This window comes from Lissotriton helveticus, chromosome 11 (assembly GCF_964261635.1).
Source record: "Lissotriton helveticus chromosome 11, aLisHel1.1, whole genome shotgun sequence".
NCBI lineage: Eukaryota > Metazoa > Chordata > Amphibia > Caudata > Salamandridae > Lissotriton > Lissotriton helveticus.
Genome location: NC_136072.1, coordinates 1,158,431,056 through 1,158,453,809, shown reverse-complemented (window position 1 = coordinate 1,158,453,809; position 22,754 = coordinate 1,158,431,056). Strand labels below are relative to the sequence as shown.

At 49.2% G+C, this 22,754-nt stretch overlaps 1 protein-coding gene across 2 annotated transcripts in view; it reads left to right on the top strand.

Moving 5' to 3' along the window:
- ULK1 (unc-51 like autophagy activating kinase 1) overlaps window positions 1-22,754 on the top strand; it is a 235,814-nt gene that overhangs the window by 177,055 nt on the left and 36,005 nt on the right. For both annotated transcript variants that reach the window (XM_078667977.1, XM_078667978.1), the window contains 4 exons: window positions 4,015-4,174; window positions 13,650-13,710; window positions 14,597-14,686; window positions 19,927-20,052. In XM_078667977.1, the coding sequence (XP_078524103.1) occupies window positions 4,015-4,174; window positions 13,650-13,710; window positions 14,597-14,686; window positions 19,927-20,052 (437 nt within the window). The remainder of the gene's footprint in view (window positions 1-4,014; window positions 4,175-13,649; window positions 13,711-14,596; window positions 14,687-19,926; window positions 20,053-22,754) is intronic.

The window sequence follows — 22,754 nt, the reverse complement described above, 5'->3', positions numbered from 1 at the left end:
GGAGGGGAGATTGTGACTTCAGGGTTCACTTGAAGAGAAGTGTGCCCTGGTGGAGGAGAGGAGATTGTGACTTAAGGGTTCACTTGAAGAGAAGTGTGCCCTGGTGGAGGAGGGGAGATTGTGACTTCAGGGTTCACTTGAAGTGAAGTGTGCCCTGGTGGTGGAGGGCACATGCCGAGGTGGCTCAACTGTGAATTTAGGTCTGAGAACAAGTCGCTCGAGCCCTCACTCTGTGAGGGTAATCTCTTTCCCATGGCTGGGCAGTTGGCCCTGGGGGGCCCGGGGACCTGAAGCTACTTGGTTCAGACACCCCTCCTTGGGGGTGAGCACTCCAGCGCTTGGAGCGCTCTAACATGCCGTGTGGCGCTATGTCAAGTGCGTGACCGGCTGGCAGTGGCAACATTCCTAAAGTCCGCTGGACTGGAAGTGTATTTTCCAGAGGGCGGGGTCAGAGGGCATCGGAAAGTGTGCAGGAATGCAGGCTGCGTTGTTTTCCTTTCTGAGTTGACTTTCAAACCTGGTCCCCTTCTGAATAGCGGGGCTGCTCAGCACATGCTTGTCATTTATACACTGAGGACGGTCACACACGAGCCACCGCCCCATCCGGAGCTGAGGCGGTGCGCCGCTCTTGTGAGGGCAGAGCTATCCCTCAAACTGATAATGTAAATCACTTTGAAAATGCTAATGAATGCAAAGTAAACGTATAGACAACCTCTGAAACACATATGCAATGAGAAAATAAATGCTCAAGCAATCTATTGAAAAACTTCATATAGACAAGTAATGATTTGATGCGTTTTTTTGTATTTAGAATTAATTCACGTTACATCTGAATTAATTCATTCAATGATGACATTGGATTCAAAATAGACCGCCAAACACAAGTGAAAATTATGTGCCAAGTGGTGAAAAAGGTGCTCAGTGCATGAAGCAATTTACAGTGAAATCAAGTAATACATATGTACAAGTTATATACATGGGTTAAATTGGCCAGAATCTATTTCACATCCACGGAGTCCTAGGGTTCCTGTAATGGCTCCTGGAGTTTCTGGACCACAGGTGAGCGTCGACGTTTCGACCCTGGTGCGCCCCAGTTGGTGGTCGCGGCGGGTCTTCATCAAGACAGGGGGGGGGGATAGGACAGTATGCTTATCAGGAGGACAGGTCTCTGCGTGATGGGGTGCCGCACGGTCAATTCTGTATTAGGTAACGTGAACGGTCGGTCACTAGAAGCCGAGGTGCTGCGTTCTATCCGTGTCTAGAATGACGCACGTCACTGTAAATTGCTTCATGCACTGAGCACCTTTTTCACCAATTGTCACATAATTTTCACTTGTGTTTGAAGGTCTATTTTGAATCCAATGTCATCATTGAATGAATTAATTCAGATGTAACATGAATGAATTCTAAATACAAAAAAATCGCATCAAATCATTACTTTTCTATATGAAGTTTTTCAGTAGATTGCTTGAGCATTTATTTTCTCATTGCATATGTGTTTCAGAGGTTGTCTATACGTTTACTTTGCATTTATTAGCATTTTCAAAGTGATTTGCCTTACCCGACAGAACCACCATTGTATTTAACCATAACTACCCAGGTTCTGAGGGACACAGGGTCACCCCTTTTTTCTTTAATCATTATCCCTCAAACTGAGCTTGGGCACGTGCAGCGTGAGTTGGGGAGCAATCAATCAATCAGTCATTTGTTAAGCACACTACATACCCGCGAGGGTCTCAAGGCGCATGGGGGGGAGGTGGGGGCCGCTACTGATCGAACAGCCAGATCTTTAGTATCCTCCTGAAGGTCAGCAGGTCTTGGGTCTGTCGTATGCTCAGTGGGAGGGTGTCTTGGCGGCGAGGTGGGAGAAGGATCTCTCGCCGGTGGTTGTTCTTCGGATGCGCGGGACGGTGGAGAGTATGAGGTCGGCGGAGCGTAGCTGGTGGTTGGGGGTGTAGAAGGAGAGCCATCTGTTGAGGTAGGCTGGGCTGGTCTTGTGGAGTGCCTTGTGTGCGTGGATGAGGAGCTTGAAGGATATCCTCTTGTTGACGTGGAGCCAGTGCAGGTTTCTCAGGTGGGGGAGTGATGTGGCCGTGTCGTGGTACATCGAGGATCAGTCGTGTCGAGGCTTTTTTGATGCGTTGTAGTCGATTGATGAGCTTGTTCGGGGCTCCCTCGTAGAGGGCGTTTCCGTAGTCGAGTCTGCTGCTGACGAGGGCCTAGGTTGACTGTCTTTCTTGTATCTGTCGGGGTCCATCTGTAGATCTTGCGGAGCATGCGGAGGAGACTGCGTTGACTTGCTTGGTCATTGAGAGCGTTGAGTTGAGGATGATTCCCAGGTTGCGTGCGTGGTCGGTGGGGGTCGGGGCTGCCCCCAGTGCCGTTGGCCACCAGGAGTCGTCCCAGGCTGACGGGTTGGAGCCGAGGATAAGGACCTTCATCTTGTCAGAGTTCAGCTTCAGGCGGTTGATCTTCATCCAGTCGGCGACGGCCTTCATTCCTTCATGGAGGTTGACTTTGGCGGTGATGGGGTCCTTGGTGAGGGAGAGGATCAGTTGAGTGTCATCGGCGTGGGAGATTGTGTTGAGGTCGTGCTGTTGGGCGATGTGTGCGAGCGGGGCCATGTCAATGTTGAACAGTGTCGGGAACACTGTTCAACATTTACATGGCCCCGCGCAGATGATCTAGGAGGCTTCGGAACGGAACGGGGGAAGGCGGATGCTCTGGGTTCTGCCGGAGAGGAAGGAGGTGGTCCATTCCAGTGCCTCGTCTCGGATCCCTGCGGCGTGCGCGTAGTGTGCGGTGGCAGACGGTGTCAAAGGCGGCGGAGAGGTCTAGCAGGTGGAAATATTATGCTGTAGCCTCCACTGCTGCACAGAGGGTTGGCTCTGCTGGGGGGAGGGTGTGTGTGTGGGGGGGGGGGTGCCACATAGCGATTCGACATTTACATGAGGGGGGTGAGGGGGGAGTTGAGCCGGGGGCCTTGAAGTGGTCTAATACTGCACAGAGATCAGCTGAGGCGTAAAGTCTTGTGCCAGGTCCACCGAGTGGTCCATTGCTTCCGTATGAGTTCTTGAGCCGGGTACCACCTTGTGGTCCAGCGCTGCCACGTGGAGTGCTTGCATCAGATGCCATGCAGCAGATTAATGTCATAGAGTTTCAACTGCGGCGTGGGTTCTTGTGCCGGGTACCACCTGGTGGTCCAGTGCTGCCCGTGGAGAGTTTGTATTGGATACTGTGTGTGGTATAATGTCATAGAGTTTCACCTGCCGCGTGGGTTCTTGAGCCGTGTACCACCTGGTGGTCCAGTGCACCCACGTGGATTGTTTGGGACAGATGTTGTGCACGGTGTAAGGCTTGACTGCCGAAAGGGGTGCTTGGGCAGGTCTTGCACAGTGGTCCTCGCTCTAGAGATGTTTTGGGATGCTGCTTCCAGAGGCGTGGGTGCTTGTCAGGTCCTGCACAGTGGTCCTCGCTCTAGAGATGTTTTGGGGTCCTGCTTCCAGAGGCAGGGGTGCTTGTCAGGTCCTGCACAGTGGTCCTGCCTCTAGAGATGTTTTGGGGTGCGTCTTCCAGAGGCAGGGGTGCTTGTCAGGTCCTGCACAGTGGTCCTGCCTCTAGAGGTGTTTTTGGGGTGCTGCTTCCAGAGGCTGTGTGCTGTGTGCTGGGTGGCGCTGGTGCCAGGTGCCCCTCGTGGGCTCAGTGCCACGCAGAGCTCCTGTGCCAGCCACGTTCTGCTGCCACAAAGTGTTTAGTGGGAAGCGCCGACCTGATCCAGGAGCTGCTTCTGGGCGCTCTTGCAGCTCATGAAGATGGAGACCATCAGGGGTTCGAGCCAAGGGGCGGGGCCATGATTTATCCGCTGTGTATGCCAAGTCTTGTGCACTCTGACTTCTTTCTTTGTTGTGGGCTCACCTCACAAGGAACCCACCCGAGTAAGTTCCATAAACTTGTGTCTGTCTGTGGTTCGCTGGACGCCCCCTGACCCCTGCCTTTCTTTTCCTGACCCACCAGTCTCTGGGGGACCTGCAGCCCCTGCAGGAGAAGACCCTGCCCTCCCCTCTGCAGGACTCGCCGGGCTTCCTGCAGGACTCCAAGGGCTCGGCCGGAAGCAGCAGCAAGAACTCCTCCTGCGACACCGACGACTTCGTGATGGTGCCCGCCCAGTTCCCAAGTAAGTGTCCTTGTAAATCAGGTCAGCCGAGCGCTGGGGGCCCTCTCCACCGACCCCTGTGGGGGCCTTCTCCACCGACCCCTGTGGGGGCCCTCTCCACCGACCCCTGTGGGGGCCCTCTCCACCGACCCCTGTGGGGGCCCTCTCCACCGACCCCTGTGGGGGTCCCTCTCCATCGACCCCTGTGGGGGGCCCTCTCCACCGACCCCTGTGGTGACCCTCTCCACCGACCCCTGTGGGGGCCCTCTCCACCGACCCCTGTGAAGAGGGCCCCCTCCACCGACCCCTGTGGGGGCCCCCTCCACCGACCCCTGTGGGGGCCCTCTCCACCGACCCCTGTGAAGAGGGCCCTCTCCACCGACCCCTGTGGGGGCCCTCTCCACCGACCCCTGTGAAGAGGGCCCCCTCCACCGACCCCTGTGAAGAGGGCCCCCTCCACCGACCCCTGTGAAGAGGGCCCCCTCCACCGACCCCTGTGGGGGCCCTCTCCACCGACCCTTGTGAAGAGGGCCCCCTCCACCGACCCCTGTGAAGAGGGCCCCCTCCACCGACCCCTGTGGGGGCCCTCTCCACCGACCCCTGTGGGGGCCCTCTCCACCGACCCTTGTGAAGAGGGCCCCCTCCACCGACCCTGTGAAGAGGGCCCCCTCCACCGACCCCTGTGAAGAGGGCCCCCTCCACCGACCCCTGTGGGGGCCCTCTCCACTGACCCCTGTGAAGAGGGCCCCCTCCACCGACTCCTGTGGGGGCCCTCTCCACTGACCCCTGTGAAGAGGGCCCCCTCCACCGACCCCTGTGAAGAGGGCCCCCTCCACCGACCCCTGTGAAGAGGGCCCCCTCCACCGACCCCTGTGAAGAGGGCCCCCTCCACCGACCCCTGTGAAGAGGGCCCCCTCCACCGACCCCTGTGGGGACCCTCTCCACCAACCCCTGTGAAGAGGGCCCCCTCCACCGACCCCTGTGAAGAGGGCCCCCTCCACCGACCCCTGTGAAGAGGGCCCCCTCCACCGACCCCTGTGGGGCCCTCTCCACCGACCCCTGTGAAGAGGGCCCCCTCCACCGACCCCTGTGAAGAGGGCCCCCTCCACCGACCCCTGTGAAGAGGGCCCATGTTGTAAAATCATTGGGAGGGGGCGGGGCACTCACAGCCACCACTGGGCGCCCTGGGATGAGTCTAAACTGGTAACGGGTGAGGATCCGTGGGTCAACAGAGCCCTCTCGTGGACACTTGGAAAACGACAGCTCCTTCTTGTGCACAGAGCAAGAGAGCTCAGCCACTCCCCCTCGGTCCACCCTGTTAACTCCTTAACCCTACCCATAATCTCCTACCTTTTACGAATTACACCTACCCCTCACCTTTACACAGTTAACCACTTATACCTGCACCTTTAATTGTTTCCACTTACCCATAACTTTACACAGTAGGCCTTACCTGTACCCCTTACCTGTACCCCTTAACTTTAAACCCATGGCTCTTAACTTCCACCCTTACTCCCTACCCGTAACCCCTTACCCTTAGTCCTCTCCCCCTTAACTTGAGCTATTAACCTCTTATCTGTACCCATAACACGTTGCCTTCTCCATGTTACCCCATATTTTTACACCCTTTACGTCTTACCCCTAAACCCTCACACATAAACCCTTCCAGCCCCCTTCCCCCAGTCCAATGCGAACAAATGCTGTTTCTGAGGACAGGGCCCTTGCTGGGGCCATCATCTCTTCATGTACGGTTAGTGAGTTTGGGGTCATGTGATGTAAGGAACCTTATACGATCATTCATTGGGGCTGATAATGGTTCTTCTTGTTGAAGTATCTATCTTCCTCCCTGACATCTGTCCAGGTGTTTATGTACATCCGAGTGTATTCACACCCCCAGCGAGCTCCCACCACACACCGTGTGAAGAGTATTTTTACTCTTATTTTTACTATTATTAGGACTATTTATGTATTTATTTCTTCGAAAGGTTTTATATAGCGCTGGCTAGAGGTATGAGAGCGCTCTACACGAGCAGAAGCAATCAAGAAAAGCAATTATTCAGGGTAAACAAAGCAAGCAAGTACATTTAAAATTAAGTTAAAAGGGGGCAAAACGCACTTTACATGAGCAGAAGCAATAGGACTAGACGCGCCAGCAGTGCTGCGGCCTGCTGCTCACCCTTATGGTCCCATCCATACATGGAGTGAGACATAGAAGCAGTCTGAAGCACGCTGGGTCATATCCATGACATACATTATTATCGAAAGGCAAGCAAATGCCTTTCGATGGCACTTGGGACTCGCTGTCCAGGGGTGCCAATCTCCTCCATAGAAGAGTCATTCCCCTAAGATTACCAGCTCTGCCTCATGGAGACCAGGCCGTACGTTTGTAGGGCGTGTCTGCCCAGATTCCATCGCCAGGGTGAACACCAGGTGGCAAAGCTGTTTTGTGAAACCCACTGGGTGAGATGGCCTCATCTCACGGCTGGTGCTGTGTCTGCAGGCCCCCGCTCCTTGCTCCCCACCACGTCACCGAGGGTGGACTTGACATCTTTAGTGTTTGTTCATTTTATTGTTGAAGACCCCACACCTAGTTTGAGATCATGGACATCTTACCCGGATGCGAGTGGCTTTAGGAGGCCAGTCCTGTCCGCGATCCTACGGTTTTACCTTTCCAAGTTGTCCTGAAGGGCAAGGGGGCGGCCATGGGTCTCTGGAGCCAGGTCCTGCTGCCTGAAGCAAGATGCGGACAGACCTGTGACTTTGCGTGGCCATCACATTACCTCTGAGGGTGGCACCAGTATCACCAGCATTGAATGCCAGCCAGGCCCGGCCGTGTCACTGGTGCGCTGCATGTCAGGCAGGGCTCTAGGTCCAACTCCTCGGGCAATGGGGCCTTCCTAGATTCTCCATCGTAAACCAATCCTCTACCCGTGCTATCAGCCGACACAGGCGTACGCGGACCACATGCGGCAGCCTTTCCAGACACAAAGAAATGTATTTCTTAATGTTACAGTTAAAGTGGGGGGATAAATACAAGGGAAGATGGGAGCAAGCCTATGACATAGTTATCAATTAAATGTTAAAAAACATATTTTGCTTAAACTCTGCACAATCTGTGTTCTACTTTCAAGTACCAGTGGTTTGGTTGCAAACTAAATGTGATGTGTATTCCAAATATTTGCATTGGTTAGAAAGTTAAAATTGTTTCAAAGACTCGCGCAAAAATGTAGCCTAGCAATTTAAAGCTACAGATTGTTTTTTCATGTTTTTAATGTGATGGCGGTTATAGGAAAGTACACCATGACCATGTACTTGTGCTGCAGTTGGTTAAATTCTAATGTAATCTGGCGTGAGTAAATCACTAAGGTCGTTTGCAAAGTGGCAGATAAAGAGAATATTGGGCAGTATCAAGTCAGGTAGATAGTTTCCTTGGAATGCAGGAGGGCCAAAGGTCATTGAGGGGATTAGCTTTGCCTTCATCACTGATAAATAAGGGCTCAAAGGTAGAGATGCCGAATCGTTCTAAAAACGGTGCAGCGCGTCGGTGAAAGAGTTCCGTTTGGTTTTCAGTGTTGTATTAGGCACTTTATTCTAAGCCACTCTCAACACCCTAAAGATTGCAGCTTTTCAAATAATGATAGCCTCAGATGGAAGCTTCTCAATTCTTAAACCCAAATATTGCCCACAACTAACCCTCAAAAGCAAATTGGAAAACTTCTGTAAGGAAACGCTAAAAATGCAGATAGAGCTCTGTAGTGGCATAAGATTGATTTATTTATAAAGTTTTATATAGCGCAAACTTGACCCAAGAGGGTATCAGAGCGCTTTACATTTAGGATCGTTGCGTTACAAGTTACATCAGATACAAGAGTATAGTAAAGAACAGTGCACATGAACAATGTTTCAATAATTCGTAGGAGGAAGGGGAAAAAGCGGGGAGACGAGGAGGAACAATGCCCAATGTCCGGCTGGGTGGGCGACGGTCAAGGGGGAAACCAGGGCCAGACTCCTCATGAGCTGTCAAGCAGCTCCACGGGTCATCAGCCATGTTGCTCAGGTCTCAGCGTTCAGGAAAAAACAGTTTTTAGTTTATTTGATTTGCGAAGGTTATATAGCGCTATCTAGACCCGGAGGTACAGATGCACAGAAGCCCTTTATCAAACTCCTCTGTTTTGTTCTCCGGGCTTTTCCTAAGACTAGTCTGTGAATCTGCAATCTAAAGTTTGCAGAGCCTTGAACCTGTCCTTTGCTAGGCTTCAGCCCGGCGCTCAGGCCTTCTTTCTCTCCATGTGTCTCCTTTGGCAGGAGTTCTTTTTCATATTTGGCTGCCAGACACTGCAATGCATTGTTGTAATACTTTATTCGATATATTCACATCATAAAAGTACAGACATTTACTGAACATAAAACCAATATACAAAGTATTACATTCATTTCATTTTAATAATAATTAAAAAAAAAAACTCTATACAGTAAAAAGGAATAATTACAGAGGGCTAAAGTGCATTTTCAATATGTTCATATATCTACATAAGGTGGGGGTTTTTATTTTTTAATATTATCTAGTAGCCTAGTCCGTATAAGCCAAGCGCTAGAAAGATACTTTGCAACCCCACAGACAATAAACATGGAAGTTGTATCAGTTAAAAGGATACGTAATGCAATCCTAAAATCTCTAACACCCATCTCTCTGCACACAGATTTTAACCATCTTGCTCTAGGGAACTTTTAAGCCCTACAAGCAAACAAAAAATGGGGTAGAGATTCTTTCGTGCATGGGCAGCCTGGACAAGTGGCATCATGATCCCTCGCTCGTTTCCACCCCGCTGTAAACATTTTCAGGGGGAGTATACCATATCTCAACTTTAAGAAGAGGGATCTATCTCTAGGGATTTGAATGTAATCCAGAAGGGGCTCTAACTTCCTAGTTGGCTTATGATCCAAAAATTGGTTAGTCAATGGCCCCCACTTTGTGCTTTTTAGCTCCTCAGCCTCTACCCATTCCCAATAATTTTTGTTAACAATTTGTTTGTGGGGAGGTGACTGGGAAACCCAAAATTCTGCCATGCCTAGACTCATCACCAGCTGTCTTAATTTATTGAGCCACTTTATTTTGTTTGAGGCATTCAAGTTAATCAACTCGTCCAACACCAAAGCAAAGTTTGCCAATTCTGGTGTCCTTCTCAGGCGCACCCAGAACAGCAAGGGGCGGAGGCGTACTATATCCGCAATTGATCGCTTGCCCATGTCATTAAAAAGGGGTTTCAGAGGGGTCGAGTAGGGGAGCGATACTAAGTCTCTCACAAACTTATTCTCAGCTCTTACCAAATCCATCGTATCCTCTCCTCCCCATAATTCGGAACCATAAACTGCCGAAGCTAACGCCTTTCCCTCATATACTGCAAGGGCCGGTGCTATTGGCCTACTAATGGATAGGCGCTGGTTCCTCAGGATTACTCCAGAAACCCTTTTGAGATTTAGGAGCATTTTTGCTAAATGTGAGTCCCATTTCATGTTGTTACATAACCTGACTCCCAAATAGTCAAATTCTTCCACCACCTCTAAAGCAGCCCCATTTAAGGTGAGATGAACTTTCCTAGCCTTTTCTTTATAAGATAGCACCATCAGCTTCGTTTTGGTGATATTAATAATTAGCCCTCGCTCAACACAAAACATACTAAAACGATCGAGGAGTTTCTGTAAACCCGATGGGGTTTTGGACATCAGGAGGGTGTCGTCAGCAAAGAGGAGGGTAGGTGTTTTCTCCCCAGCCAGGACTGGAGCATCCGCAGGGTCCTCCCTCAAATGGTCTACCACCCCATTGATGAAGAGGGAGAACAATATCGGAGCCATAACACAGCCCTGGCGGACCCCTCTGCTGACTGGCACCCTCCCTGTTTACTGACCTTGACTACCCACCGGATTCTGGCATAAGTATCTTCGTGGAGCCTAACAACAAACTGCAAAAGTTGGCACGGGAACTCCATGTCCAACAAGACCTTCCAGAGCTTATCACGGGGGATTACATCAAATGCAGTTTTTAAGTCTATAAAGGCCAAATATAGGGTACCCTTTGCGATGGACACAGATTTCCAGTATACTGCACAGAACCGGAAAACCTGGTCCATCGTGCCCACATTTTTCCTGAAGCCCGCTTGAAAGTGGGTCAGAATATTGTCATCATTTAGCCATGTCCCTATTCTATTAATTATGACCCTGCCAACTACCTTCTGAATTGTATCAATTAAACTTATAGGTCTGTAGTTGGCAGGGTCCTCTCTGTCACCTTTTTTATATATGGTTATAACCTCTGCACCTTTCCATGATTCGGGGACAGGGTGTCCATACATGATTAAATTCATTATACGTGCAATGAGGTCGGACCATAGTTTTGGGTCGTGCAGAAGTAAGTCACCCGGCAGCCCATCCGGGCCTGCCGCCTTTCCTGGTATTATATTTAAAATAACATCCTGCACTTCCCGGGGAGCAAAGGCTTCTGTCGGCACTTGTTTCTCCATACTGTGATTATTATAAGCCCCTGTCGATTGCCCTAGCCCTACTGTCCCATAGTACAATTTTAAAAAAATGGTTGTGCCACTGCTGTTCCGTTCTATGGTTTAATATTGGCTCCACCCCTCTTCTATTCAGTTTGTTAACCAAGTTCCAAAACAGGGTTGAGTCTTTTACTTTGGCAGCAGATTTAAGTTGCTGCCAATGGTCCTCCTCCCAGACCCTCTTAGCTACTTTAATACTCCTACTGTACTCCTTCCTGGCTAATCTTACTGCTAGCGGGTCCTTTCTTTTAATGGAAGTTATTATAGACTTCCTCTTTTCCCTGCATTCAGTAGTATACCAAGGGGTACCACTCGAGGGTTTACGATTTGAAGTACTGGGTCCCTTGCACACCTCTATATTAAAAAACACTCCAATGTTGTCTATTAGATTCTTATAAGAATCTATTGGTTTAAAATCTGGGGCATTAAGCTGTGCTAAACTACTGGATGTTAACTCTCTGATCTCTACTTGTACCAGGTCTTTAATGCTATTTAGTTTTTCTTCTTCGCAACGTACCCTACTCCATTTTAACTTTCGGTTGCAATTTGTGGGGATTACTTCTTTGGTGATCATCTTAGGACTACTACTTGTTTTGGCCTTACTCCCCCATATAAATCTCATACAAAGTGAGTTATGGTCACTGTCCTGTGATTGCCTCACCACCATATCTACTAGGCTGCCCCATGATCGAATGTCCATTAATATATAATCTATTCGTGTCGGACAACCTATTCTATTATATGTCATTGCCCCGTTGGAATCTGAAGCAGTCCTCCCATTGAGAGCCCGTAAATGATGTTCTAACGTTAGAGCATTCATTTGTATTGCTCTAGCCGTCCACTTCTTAATAGGCTTTAAATTGAGAAAGGGAATGGACTGCCTCCAGTCCTCTGCACTGAACCCGAGCACCTTCTCATCATCTAAGGGTTCATAAGTGCAGTTGAGGTCGCCTCCCACTATCACTTTGGACCCTGGTGGAATATACGCTAGTGTCGCGTCTAGTAGTGCTATTGTGGGTGAAGATTGTCCACCCTGGGAACCTCTAGCATATACACAGAACAGTTCCAGAGTAGCTCCTCCAATGCATTTTGCTCAGTTTACGTTGCCTGGGTGATCATCTTTCTTTCTCTGCTTCACCATCCACACTGGTAGCTTTGTAATAATAGTCTCTCCAAGGGGTTGTCCCTCACCTTTGGGGCTCTACGGTGGGATTTCGATATTCGTACTTTCATTCTAAAGTCTTGATTTTGACCGTGTGTAAAACAATTTCTTCTCTTCTTAAAGCTGCAGGTCTGCTTTTTTAGGGTGTGATCACATTGGGGGTTCCCTTGATGGGCCCTGTTTCTGATGTCCTGGGGTGTTACGCTGCCGTGACATGGCCCTGGTGCACCTTGTGCTCATGTTAATATCTGGGCTCCCAATTCCATGAATCTTCGGGCTCCCCTTGTTTCTCATTTCATACTGAGCTGTTTGTTAGAAGCTTTTGCTTCACAGACTTTAAATGCTGCCTGGACAGTGCAACATACAACACCCCGATATTTTACCGCTTTGTGTGTTAGCGACGTCCTGTTTTACACATTTCGGAACCCATGTCACCCAGCCCTCATCTGCTGTAGAGCTGGAAGCATGACTTCTTGGGAATTTTAACTTTGCATATAAATATTTACAGTTTTTCTGTCACAGTGGTTCATCACAGCTGTTTCTTTCACTTCTGGAAATGTGCATCATCGATTTTTTTCTTGTCGGATTTCCTGTCTATTAGCGCCATGCATTGCCTTCCAAACATTTTGTAAAGCGCTTTCAATAAAAGTGCAACTGAAAGAAGCAAAAAGTGAAAGAAGAGGAAAACCATCTTGGGCCTGAAGCTAGCTTTGACATTTTGAGATTACATTTTATTTGTAAAGGTTGAATTTGCCAAGAATCCTGATAAGTGGAAGCAGACAACGGATTGCTATGCGTAGTGTAACCTCATCGGTTTGGGTTAATGAGGGCAGTTGAAGCTCGCCCTTGGTTGTTTGTTCTCCAATAATTAGTGACTTCCCTGATCTGTCCTCGCCATGGATGCACTCGTGGTGTTTTCCAGGTTTGCGCAAACCTAGACGGCTCACCCTTTGAGTTGGCCTGCACAGCCGGTCCAATTTAAGAAATATTCAGAGTGGTTGGATGTCTCATTTAGGAAAGTGTCTCCTTCCCTAGAGAGATTGACTCGTGTTGCAGCTCCCTGTTCTGAATTGTTTGCTGACAGCGTCTCTGGAGCTTCGCTGTAGCTGCATGCCTCCGCCTGCATAGATACTATGACTGCAGGCAAGTCCTCGCAAGCAAGGAAGGAACGACGCGGTGTTATGTTGGCTTTCTCTGCCCTCCTAAATGCTGCTGGGAAACGGACGAGCGGGATAATTCCGTGGTTGAGTTAATTGTAACAATTAAAGTCTGTATAACTCCCAATCGGATTGAAAATATTTTAAGGGTGTGCTGTTGTCAAAGCTTGTTTAAAAAAGATCTTTGCTATGTCAGCTGAGTGATGCTCTGTGAGAGGTGAAGTAGTTGAGCTTTAGTAGCCTTCTCTGAAGAACTTTTTCTAAGGTTTTGCACCCAGGAAATGGCCCTATTTCTTCTGCAAGGGCCCAATTTTGTTCAGTGCAATGTTTGGGTGTCATCTGCTTTCCTCAGAATAAATTTCAAGGCTACTAAATATGAACTTCTATGTAAAAGAAGACATGTAAAGTGTCACCTTCAGACTCGGCTAATCCAGAACCTGTTTGTAGATTATTCAAGCCCTCTTCTGGGAGAAATGTGTCAGGAAGAGCCGAAGCTGAGACAGAATTAGAGGCGCACTCTCCGTGCCCAGCTCTAGTAAAGTCTGCTTTGCTAAATGCTTCTGTGAATACAAATTGAGCAATTTTTAAGGGTGAAAGGATAATGCTGTATTTGAAAATTCCAGGTGAAATCGCGGCTGAGGCTGCAGGAGTGAAACCAACCCAAGACTGTCTGATGTACAGCGGGTAAGTGTTCTACACTGATGAAGTACAGAATTCATTTCAGATTTAATTAAACCAGAATCCCCAATGGGTGGGACTTGTTCAGGCCAGGCCATGCTCGGTCCAAATGGATCCCTTTGGTTTCTAAAAGCCACAAAGGGACATTATCTGGCCGTGAAATGCCTTGCCTGGCAGGCATCAATATTTTGTGGACTAGTTATTTGTAGATATGAATAGGGCAACAGTGTATTATGGATTGCAGTATTCTCGAGTTGCCCTGCCACCACGGGAATTGCATGGGACCCTACACCCGGCAGTTGTACCTACCACAAAGGCTGTTCTGCTTTTCCCTCCAGATGTGCACGGCGTCTCACTCAGGGGTGTTCTGCTGTCCTCTGTCAAGACTCCGACAATTATATTGGTAGCACATCTTCCCCCAATTACCTCTGTGCTTTGTAAGGTCTTCCCTGTGCTGTGTGTCTCACAGGATGTCGTACACATCACATCCTTCCTCCATTTACCATGGAATAGCTTTAAAGTCCCACAAGCCGCCCATTCACACGGTCCGCGAACCTACTTCCAGAGCTGCCCTTGGTATCATCTCCTGAATGCATATGCTCCTACACTTGTTCATACTTTGCCCTGGCGATGCATAGGACACCCCTCTCAGCACAGCAGACCCAAGAGATGTCCTATACACCCACCCAAGAGTTGTTCTGGTTACCTCTGGACCTGTAGTGATGTCAAGAAATTAAAACCTGTTCCTTGAGACCAGAATTGCACTGGGATAAGCTGTCTTATGAGCTTCCCAAGATCTGCCCTTGTTAGCTCCCAAGTTCCACCTCCAAATGCTGCTCTACCTGTCACAGTAATGTCTGTAGGTCACATTCTTTTCTTCTCTTTTCTCCAGCAGTTCTATGGTCACGTCTGCAGGTCTGGAGGTTCAGGCCCGAACTCCCTCCCCGTCGCCTCCATACAGTGGAACATCCAGCCCATCAGGGTAAGAAAACCAGCCAGAAGCAAACCCTCATCACTCAGTCTCTGTTCTTACCTCCGGGCAGAGCAAGAGGTCTGCTCGGAACCTGTTAGTGGTTTCAACCTCTCACCAGCCTTCCAGTCTCTTGAAATCGCGTGCCGCCTCCTCCCTGTATTGCCTAATACTGCTTCTATTGTAGATCTGTATTCAAGTTACACAGACACAGAACTCTGCATCTAGATGTGACCAGTGTAGCAGGCCAGGCAGGGTGATGTGTACATGTTTTGCCAAGGCTTTTTGTGAATATCGCCTACAAGCAGAGATGGTCTGGTCTATAGTGAGACTGGAATGAAGACCAGACCATTACTGTGTCAAGTAAACACTGTTTAAACAAATGTTTGTAGCATGTGTTGCTATAGATACCCATCATTGGCATGCTTCCGCCACCTTGTGTTTGACTCAGACCTTTGCAAGCTGTTTTTGTTCGGAGAAGTCTCTCGACTCACAGGATATGGTGTGACTTCTTCTCCTGTTGTGCATTGTGCATGGACGCCAACCCCATATTGGATATTTTTATCCGCCATCGGGTTCAGACGTGCACTCAGAGGGCTCCAAGGGTGTTGTGTTTGGAACTTGTGTTTTCATTGGGCCTCTTCGGTAAACTTCCTGATCTTTGAGTGTCAGTTTTAACTACGACTAGTGTCATAGTTTCCTTGACACTTTAGGACTGAATCAACATCAAAAGATCATTGGTGACGTCCTCAGATATCGAACCCTTGCTCCCCTTTAGGGCTGCGAACAACCTTCAGTCCATCTCCATCCAAGAACGCTGCGTGAGTGATGGAACTGAAACCCTTTCAGGCTTGCCTGCGCTGCCACTCCAAGTGCCCATGGGCAGATCATCATCATCATCATTAGGTGTGTAACTGGATGAAGCACTGTGTCCCTCGCCTTCAGGCCCATTCAGACTCTCCGTTATCAGAAGGAGCAGCGCTTGGCTCACCATCAAATGTAACAGGAGGGTACTTCTCCGTGGACGAAGACCCCTGGGCACTGAGGAGCAGCAGGAGGCAGGCCTGTGGAGGCTTCTGGTGTCACAACCACCACACAGCCCGGAGACGGTATCTTTCAGTGAGTCCGAAGACCATCAATGGAGAAATTCATCCCTACGCTGAAGACTGGGCTGCACTCCTAGACAGTGCCCTGGCCTCAAGTATGCCTCCGGTCCCTGAAGCCCACATCTCCTAGCCAGGGCTCCTGAAAAAAGACCCATGCCGAGGAAGAGCACCGCTTCCAAGGGAGTTAGGTGTTCAACCCTGAGCAAGCGCAAACACCGAGACGACGGCCTGCATCACCTTTAGGCTTTGGTCTGCTCCGGCACGAACCTTCGCAGTCAAGCACGTCTTTGGAGTCGATCAAGACAACCGCAGAGGGCATCGACCTCCAGTGCCCGTCGAGCCCAAGCTGTCCCAGAGGCATCGAGCCACTTCAGTCCATTAAGAAGCAGGCATCGAAGACTCCTTCGGCACTGGTGGTGAAGAGCCTTATGACACTGAAACCTCTGAGGCCCAAAACACACTCGATGCGTCGATGCTGAAGACAAAAGACCATCAAAGCCTACAGAGGAGGAACCACTCTACCAGGAACTGGATGCCAGACAAAAACGCCTGTTTATCCATCCACTTACAGGCAAAGCCTCGCCAAACACACCTTCATCAACAAGTCATTGCGAGCCTTCAGAACACAGCCCCAGAAACAATCCATGGCATTATTGTGCTATCGATCCCCCAGGGGACCCAAACATAGAACACTATCCCGTATCACCCCTGATGACATGCCAGCGTTTCACGAGGTGGCTGCGTAGCACCACAAGGTGAACATGCTTATCACAGAGGAGGGCGATTTCATTCTAGAAACTAAAACGGAGCGCAGCGTGCAGATCCTTTCTATGTTAAAGTCCGTCCCTGAACATTTTAAAGAACAGGTCAGAACGAGAGATGAAACTCCCAGGTTAGAAAGAAATTCAAAACCTCTCCTGATGACCCAGTCTTTTTTAGTGGGTTGGTTACACCTGATTTTCAAGTCGTCCACACTGCTTTCAGGCACACTTCTGCAGAAAGCACTGGCAATGCTCCTTCTCTACACAAGGAAAGCTAAAAGATTGAAGTGGTTGGTAAAAGGGTGGCTGTTGGAGTGGCATCTCATTGGTGGATTGCTAATTCTGCGGCACTTCTTTTGCGCTACAACAGTGCAGAATGGGAGGAAATGCAAGAGCTGCTTCAGTATCTTCCAAAACAGTGTAGGGTTGGTGAGGAACAGACCGTAGCCGAGGGCAAGGTGATATCTCATGCCGACATCCATTGCACCTTGGACACTGAGGATACAGCATCCACAGGCATCAACACACGCCTTTCACTCAGAAGACATGAGTGACTTTGAATGTCAGAGTCCAAGCCCGGGGTTCAACACCATCTCCCCAACTCTCATTTGACAGGGAGCACCCTCTTCAGGTCTCAGGTTGATGTGAAGCTTGAAAAGAAAAGGAAATGTGCAGATACAGTCAAATCAATAAGAGCCCTTCAAGCCACTACATTCAGGGGCTCCTTTAGAAAACACCTACCCAGGAGGGGAGCAAACACAACCCCCCTCAAGCAACTGCTCTTATCAGATGCAGCAGCAGTCCTTCCACCAGCAACCCGGAAGCGACTAGAGTCCTGGCACCGACATAGGGTCGAGTAGGAGCAGGGATAAAAGTAGCTGAAGTGAAGGGACTGCCCCAGCCGAGCACTGACGTCATCCATCCTGTTCACCCATCATCTGTCGGCGGAGGGAGGTTATGCGATTTTCTCCTTCCCTGGGAGATCATTACGTCTGACACGTGTTGCCTAGAACTGCACACAACCCCTTCACTTGGTCACACGCTCTCGGCACAGAACATGTGTTGCTTCTTCGAGAGGACGTGCTCGCCTTCCTGCAGAATGGTGCCATAAAGTGAGTGCGACCCACAACAACAAGTTAGCAGAGTCTGCTCCCTCTGCTTCCTAATTCCCCAAAAAGGATGGCTCCCTCAGACCAATCCTCGGACACCTTATATGGCAAAATGTTCGTTTCCCGCTGTGCTTCTGTGAATTTAGATCTCTTAAAACTTTTAGTACGGGACAGTATTGCCTACCTTTTGCATTTACAGAAAGCAGGCCTTGCCAATAAAATCAATTTGTTTGCGTTTAGCTGCTGTTGTAGCCCTCATGCAAAAAAGGGAGTACCAGGCCATTTTTTGAATTCCAGTTATTAAAGCTTTCATGGAGGACCTCAAAGGGGTAGTTCCCCCAAGAGACCCTCCTGCTCCTATGTGGAACCTGAATGTAGTCCTCCCAAAGCTCATGTCGCCACCTTTGGAGGCTGTGCTTTAACCCCCCTTCAATGTCTGTCAAGCAAGGTGGAGATCTTAGTAGCTGTTTCCGCTCTTAAAGTTAGTGAGCTGCCAGCTAACTATACAAGAGCCTTACAAACAGGTACACAAGGATAGGAAGCTCTTAGAACCAGTTATAACATTCTTCGTAAGATGCCATCTTTTCACCTCAGCAAAACCATAGAGCGCCAAGTTTTCTTTCAGCACTCAGAATCCGTTGCGGAGAGAGACTTCGCACACTGCATATTAAAAGAGCTCTTATGTACTACATAGCTAGAACCAAAGCATTTCAAAGATCAAATCAGCTATTTCTCACTTTTGCAAAGCTGCAAAAAGGACAGACCACATCTAAAGCTGGAATAGCTCAGTAGCTCGGCGAATGTATTCAGACCTGCTATTTTAAATCAAATAGGGTTCTGTCTGCTCCACCTAGGGTGACACTGCATCCATAAAAGGGGAGCAAACATGGCTCTTTTGGGAAACACCCTATAATGGGATATTTGTAACGCAGCCATCTAGTCAACGCCACAACATTTACTAAGTGCTTCGGTGTAGATATTTTAGTCCGTCAAGAAGCCATGGTGGGACAGACGGTGTTAAGAGCTTCTTCTACATGCAAGCCTCTGCATTCGGAGGGTCCTGCTTAACAGACTGTGCTAAGTATATGTATCTACAACACCATATGCTATGAACGGAACATGTTACTTCTCTTGTAAACATCTATTGGTAGCATGTAGTGCTGTAGATTCACTTGTGCCCGCCCTCCTCCCTAGAAGCGCGTTTATTTTCAGCAGCTGCCTTCTTTTTTGATTTCTTAACAGCGCATTAAGCACTTAATTTATCATTACTCTCCATACATAATAGAACCTGCTGTGCGGAAACAACCTAATATGGAGTTGGCGCCCTTGCACAGTGCACAACAGGATGAAGAGTCACACCTTTTCTCATGACTTCTTACAAAAACAACTTGGATTCTAGGGGTACCGTGCCTCAAGCGCTGCCTTTGGATGTTGTATCAACAGCAGATACAACTGATCACATGTTGGAGTATACATTCCTAGGGTTTTCATTGGTTGGTTAGTGGCTGTTGAACCTGAATTCTGGGAGTGAAGTGCTTAATTTTCTGACTGTTCGGGGATGGTTTAACTGGTGTGCTCTCTATCGTGGGTTGACTGTCGCTGCTCCAGTTACCGGGGTTATGGTAGGTCATATGTTGACTGTTGAAACCGCAAGTTTATTGTGGAGTGGTATGGCTCACTGGTTAGCGGCGGCAGACCCGGAAGCAGAAGTCGGCCCGGGACCAGGGTTCGATTCCCGACGCGGCAGGGCCGTGGACCAGGGTCTGCGGACTCGATAATTCTCGCCTTGGTGCCTACTCTAACCAGGGGTCCCACTTGGCAACTCTGGGCATTAGCTAGCCTAATCTCCACAAAGGCCCCATCAACGCCGGGTATGCCTGGCTCCACCTTGGGGATTCCCAGCAGGGACCATCCCACAGGGAAAGCCAGGACGGGTTCCCCAGCGGTATACAGCGCCAGGACGCCGGCTGGCAACAGTGCGCTTTACAAGTATACAAATTACATTACATTATTACATTAGTTATTGTGCATCATGTGCTGGTCGTTTGAGCATGGATTAGCAGGCAGTATGAATGACTCTCTTATGGCTGTGGTGGTCTCCGTACACCAGGGTTGTGGTGGGTGATGTATTGGCTGTTGGCGTATGCATTGCATGAGTTAGGAAGGTCCATTCGAGGCTGTATTTCTAGTAAAGTCGGATCCTGGTTTCATTGTCGGTGGCTGCGCGGTAAAGATGGTTCTGAGTTTAGACATTCTTTTTCTTCTTGTTTTCACAGCAGGCAGAGCCACCTCTCGAGCATGAAATACAGCCAGTCCGTGCCCATTCCCGTCCCAACCCAGGTCCAGAACTACAGGCGGATAGAGGAGAACCTTCTGTCTCCGAATCAGTACACACCACCCCGGTGAGTATTCAGTCTGGGTTGTGAGGAGAATCTTCTAGTCTTGAATAAGCATAAGTTAAGCTAAGGTATTTTGCTGATGGACACTTCTAACCGCAGATGCCTCGCCTTTTAAATTCCCTCAGGTGCCAGACTGTATCCAGAACTTTATCAGTAATTGGTCCCACATGGCGGCTTCACACTGCATTTGGAAGTGATGGCACAGAGCTGCATATACGTGCCACTTCTTTGTGCACATCTCAGTTCCTCTCCTTTCTTTTGATGTTCTTCACCACATCCAGAACTTCACTCTTATCTTTTCATCGGTGTCTTACTGATGCCAAGATGTTGTATCAGACAGTGTGCTAGAACAATGTCTCTCTCCAACACCACAGACTTCAAACTGTGTCATGATTGGAGAAAACAGATGTTGTTTACTGACCCACACAACATCAGCCTGTGTTGTCTAGGATCAACCAAAACTATGTCACCAAGCACAAGACACGAGGCAGGTCACATGGGCTGCTCCCCATGGGCTGCTCCCACTCCAGTTCCTAGTTTGGCTCCAATTCACCATCCTCAGGTGAATCACAGACAAAGTCTAAAGTGAATAAATCTGCTCTTCACTCTGGGATCTGCTGGACGAATACTACCCTCTTTCTTGTATTTCATATCCACTACAGTTATATTGCTGTTCTCATCCAGTGTCTTTTTTTTCAGATGAGTCCTGTGAACTTTTGTGATTGTATGCATGTCTACTACCCAGGTTCACATGGGCATTTGGTCTGCTCTTGTTTGTTAAGCACTTTTTGGGAAAAAGCTGATTTTGCACAGGAGCACTTCAAAGACATCCGTGCTACAGATCGCTCTTCATGCTTGCTATCTCCAGCCTGCTAATTCCACCCGCAGTAACGAAAGTTCAGATGATACTCTCATTGAGGTCTTGCCTTTCACCAAAGGCAGCTGTCCCATCTAGTACATCCCTTTTCTGGCACCAGAAGACGTAGTGACGTCAGAGACTGTGGCCACCAGCAAGGACGGGAATCCTCTTCCTCCTCATGACTCTCCTCAACTTCAGATGTCTTATTCCCCCTCCCATGGGCAGCCGCAGGGGGCATACTCCTATTTTTCTGCCTGGCTGGTGAGCAATAACCTCCAGACAGTAGGGGCTCCAGGTTGTTGAACTTGGTAATGCCCTCCCTTTTGTATCCACTCCGCGCCTGTTCCTACTGTTTTTTCAGACTTTGCAGGCCATGCCTCCGTCCTTGTCCAGGCAAGTCGGTCACTGTTGGCCAAATGGGCAATAGAGAGGGTTCCGGAAGCAGAGAGCAGCCTCTGGTGTTACTGCCAATAGTTATTGGCACCCAAAAAAGACAAAGGGTGATATTAGACCTTCAGTTTCTTGTAAATCTTCTTTTATTAGGTTTGGTTGAATAAGTTGACTCTTGCCCAGGTCCTCTGTGGCCTGGATCAGAGGGACTGTATGGTTCCCTTGGACTTGCAAGATGCTTCTTTTCATGTGCCCATCCTGGAGTCCACAGGCACTTCTTTAGTTTCATGCTGGACTCAGAACACTTTCTGTTTACCATGCTGCCCTGAGGCCTCACCTTGGCCCCCCAGGTTTGCGAAGGTGATGGTGGTAATCCTGCTCCATCGCACATGTTGGGAATACCCGATCCCGAACCCTGATGACTGGATGTTGAAAGAGCGCTCGATGCTTTCACTTATGAACCCCCTGCAGATACCTTTCTCCGGTTCTTGATCAGCAAAACAAACTCTCATCTGCAGCTGATGCAGCGGATTCCCTTCATCAGGGCCGTCCTGGGGCGGGTGGCTATGAAGGCCTTTCTGCGGCCCGCAGCGAGCCTGGGCCATGTAAGCCATGATCCTGATGTTTCGAGTTCACTCCTGTGTTCCAGTGGTGACGGTCCTGAGGCTTCCTAGCCTCCAAGCCTTGTAAATACTACTAGTTCCCTGTGCTTTTTGGCACGTGCAAGCTCTGCAGTTGATCCACCAGCTGCAGTGCACTCAGTCTTGGGTTTGCCTCACGTGACAGCCTCGTTCCTTAAGAGGAGTCTGGAAGAGACCAATCTGACATCTGCAGGCCGTTCTCCATAACCCCGCCAATAGCACACAGTACTGGCAGATATATCATTTATGGGGGAGACACAGTGTTGTAGAAGAGGTGGAAACCAAGGGTCTTTGATCTCTGGTGGGACCAGAGCACCATATCAATCTTTGGTGGATGCCGGTTTATGCCCTGACAGGCAACACAACCGGTATGTGATTCTGCAACAAGCAGGGTAGTGCACGCTTGTGGGGACCAGGCCAGGAGGCACAGAGGCTCTCCAATTGATCTCTTTGACAACTAATCATTTGCGTTGCTGGTTAAGTGCCAAGGTGGCCGAGTACAGGAGATATCATTCAACAGAATTGGAATCATGTCTGCAACGGGAGGTGGTTCAAGACATCTTCGCCCAGTGGTGCATGACTTGGGAATAAGTTTTTCTCCACCACTGACAACTTGCATTGTTGCTACTACTGCACACTGGAATTTCCTCTTCAAGGCTTCCTGGGAGACACATTCCCCTGGTATTCCACTGGTATGTGCTGGGTTGTTCTTGCAGACGTACATTTCACTGTCTTCACTAGCACAACTATTTAAACAGTGCTACAGTTGTAGGTGGAGAAATGTCAGTCAGCAGGTTGGGAAAGAACATCTGTAT